Source organism: Notolepis coatsorum (genome assembly GCF_963971535.1).
Source record: "Notolepis coatsorum genome assembly, chromosome: 13".
NCBI classification, from domain to species: Eukaryota; Metazoa; Chordata; class Actinopteri; order Aulopiformes; family Paralepididae; genus Notolepis; species Notolepis coatsorum.
In genome coordinates this window covers 2,315,938-2,329,040 of record NC_140177.1, presented here as the reverse complement: position 1 = coordinate 2,329,040, position 13,103 = coordinate 2,315,938, and the positions used below count along the sequence as shown (strand labels likewise).

The following is a 13,103-nucleotide window of genomic DNA, read 5'->3' as shown; positions in this document are numbered from 1 at the left end:
TAATACTGGTCTCACTGCTAGTCCTATAATAATACTGGTTTAATAGTCTCATAATAATACTGGTCCCACTGCTAGTCCTATAATAATACTGGTTTAATAGTCTTATAATAATACTGGTTTAATAGTCTCATAATAATACTGGTCCCACTGCTAGTCCTATAACAATACTGGTTTAATAGTCTTATAATAATACTGGTCCCACTGCTAGTCCTATAACAATACTGGTTTAATAGTCCTATAATAATACTGGTCCCACTGCTAGTCTTATAATAATACTGGTTTAATAGTCCTATAATAATACTGGTCCCACTGCTAGTCTTATAATAATACTGGTTTAATAGTCCTATAATAATACTGGTCCCACTGCTAGTCCTATAATAATACTGGTTTAATAGTCCTATAATAATACTGGTCTCACTGCTAGTCCTATAATAATACTGGTCTCACTGCTAGTCCTATAATAATACTGGTTTAATAGTCTTGTAATAATACTGGTCCCACTGCTAGTTCTATAATAATACTGGTTTAATAGTCTTATAATAATACTGGTTTAATAGTCTTATAATAATACTGGTCCCACTGCTACTCCTATAATAATACTGGTTTAATAATCTTATAATAATACTGGTTTAATAGTCCTATAATAATACTGGTTTAATAGTCCTATAATAATACTGGTCTCACTGCTAGTCCTATAATAATACTGGTCTCACTGCTAGTCTTATAATAATACTGGTTTAATAGTCCTATAATAATACTGGTTTAATAGTCTTATAATAATACTGGTCCCACTGCTACTCCTATAATAATACTGGTTTAATAATCTTATAATAATACTGGTTTAATAGTCCTATAATAATATTGGTTTAATAGTCCTATAATAATACTGGTCTCACTGCTAGTCCTATAATAATACTGGTCTCACTGCTAGTCTTATAATAATACTGGTTTAATAGTCCTATAATAATACTGGTTTAATAGTCTTATAATAATACTGGTCCCACTGCTACTCCTATAATAATACTGGTTTAATAATCTTATAATAATACTGGTTTAATAGTCCTATAATAATACTGGTTTAATAGTCCTATAATAATACTGGTCTCACTGCTAGTCCTATAATAATACTGGTCTCACTGCTAGTCCTATAATAATACTGATTTAATAGTCTTATAATAATACTGGTCTCACTGCTTGTCCTATAATAATACTGGTTTAATAGTCCTATAATAATACTGGTTTAATAGTCTTATAATAATACTGGTCTCACTGCTTGTCCTATAATAATACTGGTTTAATAGTCCTATAATAATACTGGTTTAATAGTCCTATAATAATACTGGTCTCACTGCTAGTCCTATAATAATACTGGTTTAATAGTCCTATAATAATACTGGTCTCACTGCTAGTCCTATAATACCGTAATTCCTCTAATAGTAACCCCGGCTTGTATTTGTTTCAACTGTAGCGGGTACCAGGCTTGTATTAGGAGGAGGCCTGTATAAGAGGGAGGCCTATATTTTAAATTTTCAAACGGATCATAATGAATAAATCAACATTTTGTGTCAGTTTGAACCCAGTAAAATGTACTGGGTTCATTTATTGAAACCAAGTACTGTATGAAATAGTAAACAGTGCAATTACAGGTGGTCACTGGTCATTTCAACGTTTTCAAAGTGAAATCAAGTAACTAGCTCAGTATGCAGCTCAGTATATTAGTAACCCGGCTTGTATTAGGAGGCCGGCTTATAATTGCTTAGCTCAAGAGCGCACCCGGCCATTAATAGAGACCCGGCTTGTATTTGAGACCCGGTTACTATTAGAGGAATTACGGTAATACTGGTCTCACTGCTAGTCCTATAATAATACTGGTCTCACTGCTAGTCCTATAATAATACTGGTTTAATAGTCCTATAATAATACTGGTCTCACTTCTAGTCCTATAATAATACTGATTTAATAGTCTTATAATAATACTGGTCTCACTGCTAGTCCTATAATAATACTGGTTTAATAGTCCTATAATAATACTGGTTTAATAGTCCTATAATAATTCTGGTCTCACTGCTAGTCCTATAATAATACTGGTTTAATAGTCCTATAATAATACTGGTCTCACTGCTAGTCCTATAATAATACTGGTTTAATAGTCTTATAATAATACTGGTCTCACTGCTAGTCCTATAATAATACTGGTCTCACTGCTAGTCCCATAATAATTCTGGTCTCACTGCTAGTCTTATAATAATACTGGTTTAATAGTCCTATAATAATACTGGTCTCACTGCTAGTCCTATAATAATACTGGTTTAATAGTCTTATAATAATACTGGTCTCACTGCTAGTCCTATAATAATACTGGTCTCACTGCTAGTCTCATAATAATACTGGTCTCACTGCTAGTCCCATAATAATACTGGTCTCACTGCTAGTCCTATAATAATACTGGTCTCACTGCTAGTCCCATAATAATACTGGTCTCACTGCTAGTCCCATAATAATACTGGTCTCACTGCTAGTCCTATAATAATACTGGTTTAATAGTCCTATAATAATACTGGTTTAATAGTCCTATAATAATACTGGTCCCACTGCTAGTTCTATAATAATACTGGTTTAATAGTCTCATAATAATACTGGTCCCACTACCTGTCTGTTAGTATTATTCCTTGTTGTCTAGTTGTGTTAGTCCTTGTTGTCTAGTTGTGTTAGTCCTTGTTGTATAGTTGTGTTAGTCCTTGTTGTCTAGTTGTGTTAGTCCTTGTTGTCTAGGGGTGTTAGTCCTTGTTGTTGTGTTAGTCCTTGTTGTCTAGTTGTGTTAGTCCTTGTTGTCTAGTTGTGTTAGTCCTTGTTGTCTAGTTGTGTTAGTCCTTGTTGTTGTGTTAGTCCTTGTTGTCTAGTTGTGTTAGTCCTTGTTGTCTAGTTGTGTTAGTCCTTGTTGTCTAGTTGTGTTAGTCCTTGTTGTCTAGTTGTGTTAGTCCTTGTTGTTGTGTTAGTCCTTGTTGTCTAGTTGTGTTAGTCCTTGTTGTCTAGTTGTGTTAGTCCTTGTTGTCTAGTTGTGTTAGTCCTTGTTGTCTAGTTGTGTTAGTCCTTGTTGTCTAGTTGTGTTAGTCCTTGTTGTTGTGTTAGTCCTTGTTGTCTAGTTGTGTTAGTCCTTGTTGTCTAGATGTGTTAGTCCTTGTCTAGTTGTGTTAGTCCTTGTTGTCTAGTTGTGTTAGTCCTTGTTGTTGTGTTAGTCCTTGTTGTCTAGTTGTGTTAGTCCTTGTTGTTGTGTTAGTCCTTGTTGTCTAGTTGTGTTAGTCCTTATTGTTGTGTTAGTCCTTGTTGTCTAGTTGTGTTAGTCCTTGTTGTTGTGTTAGTCCTTGTTGTCTAGTTGTGTTAGTCCTTGTCTAGTTGTGTTAGTCCTTGTTGTCTAGTTGTGTTAGTCCTTGTTGTGTTAGTCCTTGTTGTGTTAGTCCTTGTTGTGTTAGTCCTTGTTGTCTAGTTGTGTTAGTCCTTGTTGTCTAGTTGTGTTAGTCCTTGTTGTTGTGTTGTGTTAGTCCTTGTTGTGTTAGTCCTTGTTGTGTTAGTCCTTGTTGTGTTAGTCCTTGTTGTCTAGTTGTGTTAGTCCTTGTTGTCTAGTTGTGTTAGTCCTTGTTGTCTAGTTGTGTTAGTCCTTGTTGTTGTGTTGTGTTAGTCCTTGTTGTGTTAGTCCTTGTTGTGTTAGTCCTTGTTGTATAGTTGCGTTAGTCTTGTTGTATAGTTGTGTTAGTCCTTGTTGTCTAGTTGTGTTAGTCCTTGTTGTTGTGTTGTGTTAGTCCTTGTTGTGTTAGTCCTTGTTGTTGTGTTAGTCCTTGTTGTCTAGTTGTGTTAGTCCTTGTTGTCTAGTTGTGTTAGTCCTTGTATCAAGAACTCAGTCAATCAACTAGAGACTGAAAATATGTGTCCCTTTTTTATTTTCTGTGGTGGGGGCTACACATTTTGGATCACTTATTGGGGCCTTTTTAAGTATAATGTCGGACACCTTGTTTGTCTAAATGTCTGTTCCCCTCCACCTTAGCTCTGCTTCTCGTGTCGGACCAAGAAGTTCTCCCTCTTCACCTGGTCGTACACCTGCCAGTTCTGTAAACGGTAAAATGAAATCACGGTTTTCTACAACTAAACATCATGTTTTGTTCATGTTTGGTGCAGCAGTAGTTGATGAAAGTAATGACTCGAAGTTCTTGTGGTGTATTCCCCTCCAGGCCCGTCTGCTCCCAGTGCTGTAAAAAGGTAGGCGGGCTCTCTTGACCTCTGCTTCAGCACTGCTTTCACGTCGACACCTCTCTCGGCCAATCCACGATGCTAATAATAAAAACATTGCATGGAGTTTTTCATATTATATCATATAGGATAGGGGGTTCACATAGTGTATTGCCTTGCCACATTTTTATGAAATACTCTTTATGTAATAATAACCTTGTTACCATGCTTACCTCAGATGAGGCTGCCCTCTAAGCCCTACGCCACCTTGCCTATCTACTCACTGGGTCCCAGCGCCATGGTGAAGGAGGAGACCGGCGCATCCTCGACCCCCGCCCCGTCAGACCCGTCCCCCTTTGGATCCGCACACCACCGACACAGCCTGCGTAGGACCCCATCAAAGTACGTTATAGCAGAATGCTTTTTTTTTTTTTTTTTTTTTTTTTTTATATATATAAATCTACTTTTTCTCCCATTTTCTATATTTTCTCCCATCCCAATTTCGTATCATCCAATTCAACCCCCCCCCTGTCACGGACGCTGTTTCTTGCCTCCCACAAGCCGGCTGCAATGTGGACTAAGTCATACATAGCACAAGTCCCCTCCGGTACTTGAGGTAACAGCAGTCGCATCTTTTCACCTGCGCAGCTCGATCTCTCAGTGGCGAGGAGTAACGCGTGGGAGGCTCACGCTGCCCCCGACACTTTCTGATTCTACTGCGCAGGCGCACCAACCGACCTGTAGGAGTCGCTGTCCACAACGCCCGATCCCCACCCATCAGTTTCCCACCCCGTAATACGGCCAATGTGTATTAGTACGGACGACCAGCTAAACTGAAAACAATGTGGAGCGCTGGGCTCGAACAGGCGAACCCAGCGTCTCCACATTGGTGGCGAGTGCCTTGCCCACTACACCACCTAGTCGCCAGCAGAATGCTGCTTTTTGTTATCATCGCCAACGAGAAAGATGGATGGGGAAAGAGGGTAGGAAATGTCAAGTGCTGCGGTGGTTTTTAACGTATTTCTCCAGACACGAGGGCTGTAGCGGTGCGTGTCTTCACCCTGTGACTTCCTTCGCAGCTTAATCCGAGTGAAATAAGCCATGCGTGCAAATAATACTTTTGCTGGTCTGGACTGGTCCTCTGAGCTCCTCCAGTCGAGCGGCTGCGTGTTTAAATCCTAAATATTGACGAATCCACCTCTCCTGGGTCAAGCTAATTGGACCCGGCAGCAAGGTTGGCTGTCGTGCGTCGATGTGGTGGATGCACACAAGTCAAACCGCCCGTCACACACTGGGGGGGGGGGAAGAGCTTTCTGAAATGTCGGCACATGCCATTCTGTTCTGGCTTGTACCATCTCGCCATCTCTCTTCAAATAAAGTGGACTGTTTTGCACCATCTCTGTGTCCCTGTGCCAGAGGACACTTGTGTGTGCCTGTAGAAAGATGGACCGCCACAGCCTTACAGTGCCAGGAATGTATTCCCAGTGGTAAATCAAATAAACCCAATTTGAAACAGTCTATTGGAAGTAAAATAACAATGGCAGAAGTGGGCAGGTAGTTTACAGTATACCTCATCTTTATTTCTGTGTATTCATTAATTTTCTTCCATTTGCCTTTCTTTACCCGTCTTTTTGACCGGAAATCCGACAGAAAGTCAGCCTTGCGAGAGTAGCCTGTAAAAGTGGACTAAAGCAAATTGACCCGTCTCAAGCCCCGCCCTCTTTTCTTGATCTTACTAAGTCTGTCCGAGGGAAGCATCGGTTGTGAATGGAGGTTCAAGAAAAGAGGGAGGGGTTTGAGTCACGGGTCAATCGCCATGATGCACGAGGAAAGGCCCCCTCTTATCCATTCAAGCTCTGTGGATGCAGGCTCAGATCTGTCTCTCACCCTCCTCCTTCTCTCCTCTTCCTCCAGGTCGTCCAAACTGACCAGTGGCGGCGGCAGCAGCAGCCTGGAGGGCGGGTCACGCGATGAGCTGGAGCTTCCCAAGGAGCTGACGGAGGACTGGGCCACCATGGAAGTCTGCGTCGACTGCAAGAAGTTCATCACCGAGATCATCTCCTCCAGCAAACGTAACCTTTCGCTGGCCACCAAGCGTGCCCGCCTCAAACGCAAGACTCAGTCTTTCTACATGTCGTCGCCAAGTTCGGCCAACTTCAGGCCCTCCGAGCGCAGCATCAAGGAGGTGTAGGAAGTGGCCATCGCCCCCCCTGTATGTGTCCCCCCCCCCCAGAAAGATGGGAAGCGTTGGCCAACTCTGTTAAAACGAAGAAAACGACTCTCTTGAATGACATCTTCTTGTTCAGTCTAGTTTTGAGACTAATCTAATTACAGAATCACTGTAATGTTTATGATGATGGTGATCAGTGTCGAGGGTTGACTCAAACCACCCCCCCCCCCCAATTTAGCATGGGTTCTCCTACCTTTCCCCGCCCCCTCTCAGGAAAGTTGGCTTGCTTTATAGTGCTTGCCATGAGACTAGCCATGCATAGGTTTGGAATCCCTTTGTTATAAGTTCATTGGCTGTCTGAAAAACAGTGGAAGGCGGTTCATTCCAATCAGTGACGGTCATACATCTGGGGGGGATTTGTCGGTTGGTAAACTAGGACCAGGTAATGGTAGCTGCTGAGGTTGCCATCGTGAACCAAGCAAGAGAATGTATAATATATATATATATATAGTAGTAATAATAAATAATACATAATAAATAAATTAATAATAATAGTATGAAAAGAAGCTTATGATACTGTGGCTCCACATACCGGACAGTGGAGTATTAATTTGTAAATAGTATGAAGGCCCATTCAAATCTTGATCTGTAAATACGTTCTCCAGTTCCTGTTTACTCCAAGCACTCAGGGAGAACTAACCGACAGAAACGCTCCGCAGATCCACTAGTCGGGTCTGTCTGGCTAGTTCTCTGACTCTCCCTTCCTTTCTTCTCCTTTCTACCAATGAGATTATGCCAAATGTCATTCATTTTTAGCCGCTCCTCTGTCACATTTTAAGAGATTTGACATAATATATATATATTTACTAGTCTCTCGGATGATGATGTGGTGTCACGTTGGAAAGCGAGTGGTCAGTTTTTCTGGGTGGGTTTTATCCACTTGGTAAGGTTATGTTTTAAATTCTGTGCCAAAATAACAACTCCTCTGAATACTTGTATAATTATGGACCTATTGTACATTGTAAAAAGATTAAATGGGGTATTAAAAGGGGACTCTTGTGTTTTGGTGCCCCCCCCCCATCCCCATCCATCATTTTACCAGCTGGGTGATCGGTGTATACAATTGTTGGGTTATGATTGTGTACATTGCGTACATTCTGTACATATCAAAATCTCGACTTGATTTTAAAATCTTTATTATATCTGTATCCTTAATTTTATTTTATTTTCCGTTAAGCTAATAATAAAATTTGAATTTGTTTTTGTATGTAAGATAAGATAAGATATACATTTATTGATCCCCTTGGGGAAATGTACTATGGACTCATCTCCGTTCAGATACATTTATAGACAGCACTTTTATCGGACCAATGTATTGTTTATGTTGACTTTGTCTTAATTAATTTAGTTTCTTAATTTTCTTTTTTTGGGGGGTGGGGGGGCGGGGGGTGTCCGCAGTGCCATTTCCCAGGGTTTGTCGTGTGTGTGTGCGTGTGTGTCAGAGACTGAGTGAGTGGTTAGTTTTAGGCCAAAAACGAAATAACCAACTGAATGTAGAACACATTTATTATTTCTTTACACTGACTTTTTTATGTGTATAGTTTGTCATTGTAATAAACATGAAACAGCCTGCTTTTCCATCCTGCTTTCATGATCCGTCATTTTTACATGTGCATGCACGTGCATAAACTCGCAAAATCACTAGCTATATTTGAGTTTTAGATTTTTTTTTTTTTTAGCCCATTTTTGGGAAAGGAATAGATCACCATGTTTAACCCTTTCACTGCCACACTACAGAAGGTTAACCCTTTACTATCACACTACCGTCGGTAGTGTGATAGTAAAGGGTTAACCTTCTGTAGTGTGGCAGTGAAAGGGTTAACCTTCTGTGTATTGTCGCAGTGAAAGGGTTAACATGCTGTTGTGTGGCAGTGAAAGGGTTAAGAGACGATGTCTTGCTCCAATGAAGTGGTAGGTCACATCTGACTAGACCCCAGGTAGGAATGAATGGTGTGCATGCTGTACTGGGATTTTTTTTTTTTTAATTTTTATTATTATTAAAGAAACTACAATAAAAGTCTCACACTTTTATATGGCTTTGTTGTATATTCTACATCCGTGGTTGTTAAACCCTTTCATATCAAAAACCAGCAGATTGTTGCATGATTAGGCCACAGGTCCAAGGACCACGATTGAGTTTTTACTAGTTTTAGTTATTTAGACTAGAATTAAAAGAATACACAAACTTTATGGGGAAATGAGCTTACTGTCTTCCTGATGGGTTTACCGATTTACCCTCGTGTGTGTTCAGTAGAAGGCTATCCAGCCGGAAGCTAGGCTAGCTTAGCACAAATTAATGAAAGCCGATACGGATCAGCTAGCCTAGCTTAAAACTCCAGGAGGTGTTTTTTGATCAACAGCTGCAGCTAGCTGGTCCATATCCGCTTCCATGCATTTGTGCTGTGCTAGGTTGTGTGATTCAATATATTCATGGTATATTATCATTAGGTTGTGTGATTAAAGTCTTTACCATGTGGGCCACAAAGGTCCCCAGGTTCTTTCCTCAAAGTAGGGCAGTGTTAAGGCATCCAAAAAGTGGACAGATGGGATAATAGTTAAACATTAATGACAAAATACGCACAATGACTAGTGTTCAAGTAAACCATTTTCCCAGAACCAAAAAAAAGGTTTCAACCATGGTTTTCCTCCACAGCTCCCAATCTCTCCAACATGTACTACATGATGAAAACGAATGTCTTTATGAACAATAAAACCTTTCATATCTTATATTAAAGTAACTCATGTCTTTATAAATGGTGCATTTATATAGAGCTTTTTATCCAAAGTGCTTTACAATTTTGTTCCTCACATTTTACCCATTCACTCACACCATCGGCAGAGGCAACCATGCAAGGTGCCAACAAGGTCATCTTAAGGACACTTCGACAAATTAAAGTAACCAATGTCTTTATGAACATTATAGCCTATTTGTATCTTATATTAAAGTAACATGTCTTTATGAACAATAAAGCCTATCCTATCTTATATTAAAGTAACTCATGTCTTTATGAACAAGGCATCATATACTTTGTATGCGCCCAATTCAAAGTTATATTTGGGGTTAAAACATAGCCCCCTTGGAGGAGGTAGAGAACAGATGTGTGTCCTTGACTTGCCCACAGCCGTAAAAGAATCCCTACCCACCTTCAAAACCGCCCTCAAAGAGCACCTATACGGGAGGCTGCCATTCGAAACTGGCCCCCGTAAATGTCCAAACCCACCCAACCCCCTCCTAATGTACAGTTTCCTCCCCCTTGAATGTATATATTTTCAGTTAGGATCTCTGTTAAACACTACTGTATATTTGTATATCTTGTATGTCATAAATGTAACAGTACTGTAGGCTATGTCATAAATGTCATGAATGATACATATCTGTATGTCGTGTATGTCATAAATGTCATTATGAATTGAAAATGGGGGACCCTGATGTAAACAAGACGAAAGTCTTTCTCTGGTCTGCATCCCCTTAACAATTGTGTGTATTGAGCCGTACTGTATTGTACCCATTCTGCAATCTTAATAAAATGTTCAATCAATCAATCAAAAAACGTGTCCGACATGGATGATCCTATCAGGAGAGCAGTGATGCCAGTAAAACTAGTTACTCTAATCTGATTACTTTTTTCAGTAAATAGTAATCTAACTTGTTACTTTTTACAAGCCAGTAATCTGATTACAGTTACTTTTCCAAGTCAGCCAGGGGTACAGTCAGCTAGACCGGAGATGGGACGTGCGCTCGCCCTCGCACGCACACAGCCACACACACATGAGAATAACAAACTATAATACCATGTTTTATATTACACAACGGTTTTACAATTTTTTTTTAATTAAAATTATATTATATACATTTTCTATTTTATTTCGTTTGGGAACCGTGCGCTGTCCTAGAGTGCCTGAGCAGTGGACAGCTGTGACCTTATATGGCCTGATGGCTGAGCAGCCAATCATGATTTATGACATTATGCACTTTCAATAAAGCATTATAAAAAATAAAACTTGTCATTCTTATGTTGTGGCAGCAGCAGGGGGACGACGACGACGACTTCGTAACCTAGTTACAGTTACTTTGATAATCAAGTAATCAGTAAAGTAACTAGATAACTTTTTAAAGGAATAATCTAATCAGATAATTTTTTACAAGTAATGTGTGGCATCACTGCAGGAGAGCGGGCATCATGAGTAGCATGTTGCTGCTGCTGTACCTGAGGCTGCAGTCATGGGACCCGCGCATTTCTAGGACCCTAGTTTTTTCACGGCCCTACCTACCGAATTGGATAACCAAGGGCCGCATTAACATGAACGACAATTAGACTGAAAATCAAGTTTTGTTTGTTTAAACACTACACCATATTTGATCTATTTATTAGAAAAAAAAATTGCACTACATCCAAAGCTCATTTTTGCATTTAGCTTTTATTTTATTTTTTTTTTGCATTTTTGTACCTTAGGTTGTACTTTAGTTGTATATTTGTATAGTGTTGGGACTTTATTCTTCTTTTACTTTTTACTGTATGAAGCACATTCTCAGGGGCTCATACAGAACCAAGCATTTCCCTGTAATGTCTTTTCACAACCACAAGATGTCACTGTAGACACAAAAACTGCCCATTCTATCCAGTATCTCTATCTTATCTCAGAGTCAGAGGGTAGAGCCATATGAAATCCGTTTTATTTTTTTCCAAATTCCATTTAATTTTTTTCCAAATTCCGTTTTTTTCGTTTTAATATTTCAGAATTCTGTATTTTGCTTTGTACGCTCATTTTACCATCAGAAATAGTGTCTAATAAGTGGGAATTAATAAATGTCCACAATTTAATAAGATATAACAGTCCATTTAATAGGGCTGTCTTAAATACTTTGAAGCTTCGCATGGGATTCAAATATGAAAATAAATTTTTATTATTAAAAAATATAAAAATATAAATGATATATATATATTTTTGTGCAAAATCAACTCTGCCTCTCTTTGTTAACTACAACAAGCAATGCTGTCTGTTATTTAAGATGAGGTCGGACTCGGCACAGACAGATTTGTGTTCATTGTGCTGCTTTTATAAAGCCTCAAATGACGGCTTACAATATTTCATGAAAGCAAAGTGTTTTGTTTGTCTAAGATTTAAAAAGGTTTAAACTTTACAGCACTGACACATTTTTTTTTTTTTTTAATTTACAGTTGATTCCATTTTTATTGCTCAATTCCGCGATTCCGTCCGCGATTCCGTGATCGCGGATTTCATATGGCTCTATCAGAGGGCAACAATAGTATCAGAGGAAGGGACCATCTTAATTACATTTTCCAATCTGTGCACAACTACAAAAACACCAATCCACCCAGTCTCTCCGGTCTGTCTCTCTCCTGTCTGTCTCTCTCCTGTCTGTCTCTCTCCTGTCTGTCTCTCTCCTGTCTGTCTCTCTCCACCCAGTCTCTCCGGTCTGTCTCTCTCCTGTCTGTCTCTCTCCTGTCTGTCTCTCTCCACCCAGTCTCTCCGGTCTGTCTCTCTCCTGTCTGTCTCTCCTGTCTGTCTCTCTCTATCCAGTCTCTCCTGTCTGTCTCTCTCCATCCAGTCTCTCTCCTGTCTGTCTCTCTCCATCCAGTCTCTCCGGTCTGTCTCTCTCCTGTCTGTCTCTCTCCTGTCTGTCTCTCTCCTGTCTGTCTCTCTCCACCCAGTCTCTCTCCTGTCTGTCTCTCTCCATCCAGTCTCTCCGGTCTGTCTCTCTCCTGTCTGTCTCTCTCCTGTCTGTCTCTCTCCTGTCTGTCTCTCTCCACCCAGTCTCTCTCCTGTCTGTCTCTCTCCATCCAGTCTCTCCGGTCTGTCTCTCTCTACATCCAGTCTCTCCTGTCTGTCTCTCTCCTGTCTGTCTCTCTCCATCCAGTCTCTCCGGTCTGTCTCTCTCCTGTCTGTCTCTCTCCTGTCTGTCTCTCTCCACCCAGTCTCTCTCCTGTCTGTCTCTCTCCATCCAGTCTCTCCGGTCTGTCTCTCTCCTGTCTGTCTCTCTCCTGTCTGTCTCTCTCCTGTCTGTCTCTCTCCTGTCTGTCTCTCTCCACCCAGTCTCTCCTGTCTGTCTCTCTCCTGTCTGTCTCTCCGGTCTGTCTCTCTCCATCCAGTCTCTACTGTCTGTCTCTCTCCTGTCTGTCTCTCCTGTCTCTCTCTCCACCCTCTCTCCAACATTTGTTTTTTCTTTCAAAAAAGTATATCTTGCAGCATATTTAAAGTTTTTCTTTCTTATATTAAAATGTAATTGAGTTTTTAAGAATTTGTAAAGGATATATTCCTTTTTTTCGTCGTTGATTTTGGATTCTGTGTGTGAGCTTGCCTTGAATATGTACATTTGTGATTTACATTACATTTGAAACGTCATTCATTCTGTCTGTCTCTCCACCCAGTCTCTCCTGTCTCTCTCTCCATCCAGTCTCTCCTGTCTGTCTCTCTCCTGTCTGTCTCTCCTGTCTGTCTCTCTCCATCCAGTCTCTCCTGTCTGTCTCTCTCCATCCAGTCTCTCTCCTGTCTGTCTCTCTCCATCCAGTCTCTCTCCTGTCTGTCTCTCTCCATCCAGTCTCTCTCCATCCAGTCTCTCCTGTCTGTCTCTCTCCATCCAGTCTCTCCTGTCTGTCTCTCTCCTGTCTGTCTGTCTGTCTCTCTCCAT

General features: G+C 40.3%; 1 protein-coding gene across 3 annotated transcripts in view; it reads left to right on the top strand.

Annotated features, from left to right (window-relative positions):
• Nucleotides 1–8,167, top strand: part of spire1a (spire-type actin nucleation factor 1a) — a 108,984-nt gene extending 100,817 nt beyond the window's left edge. For all 3 annotated transcript variants that reach the window (XM_084327945.1, XM_084327944.1, XM_084327943.1), the window contains 4 exons: nucleotides 4,040–4,110; nucleotides 4,224–4,251; nucleotides 4,460–4,623; nucleotides 6,136–8,167. In XM_084327945.1, coding sequence (XP_084184071.1) covers nucleotides 4,040–4,110; nucleotides 4,224–4,251; nucleotides 4,460–4,623; nucleotides 6,136–6,412 — 540 coding nt within the window. In that variant the 3' untranslated portion in view covers nucleotides 6,413–8,167. The remainder of the gene's footprint in view (nucleotides 1–4,039; nucleotides 4,111–4,223; nucleotides 4,252–4,459; nucleotides 4,624–6,135) is intronic.
• The last annotated feature ends 4,936 nt before the right edge of the window (nucleotides 8,168–13,103 follow it).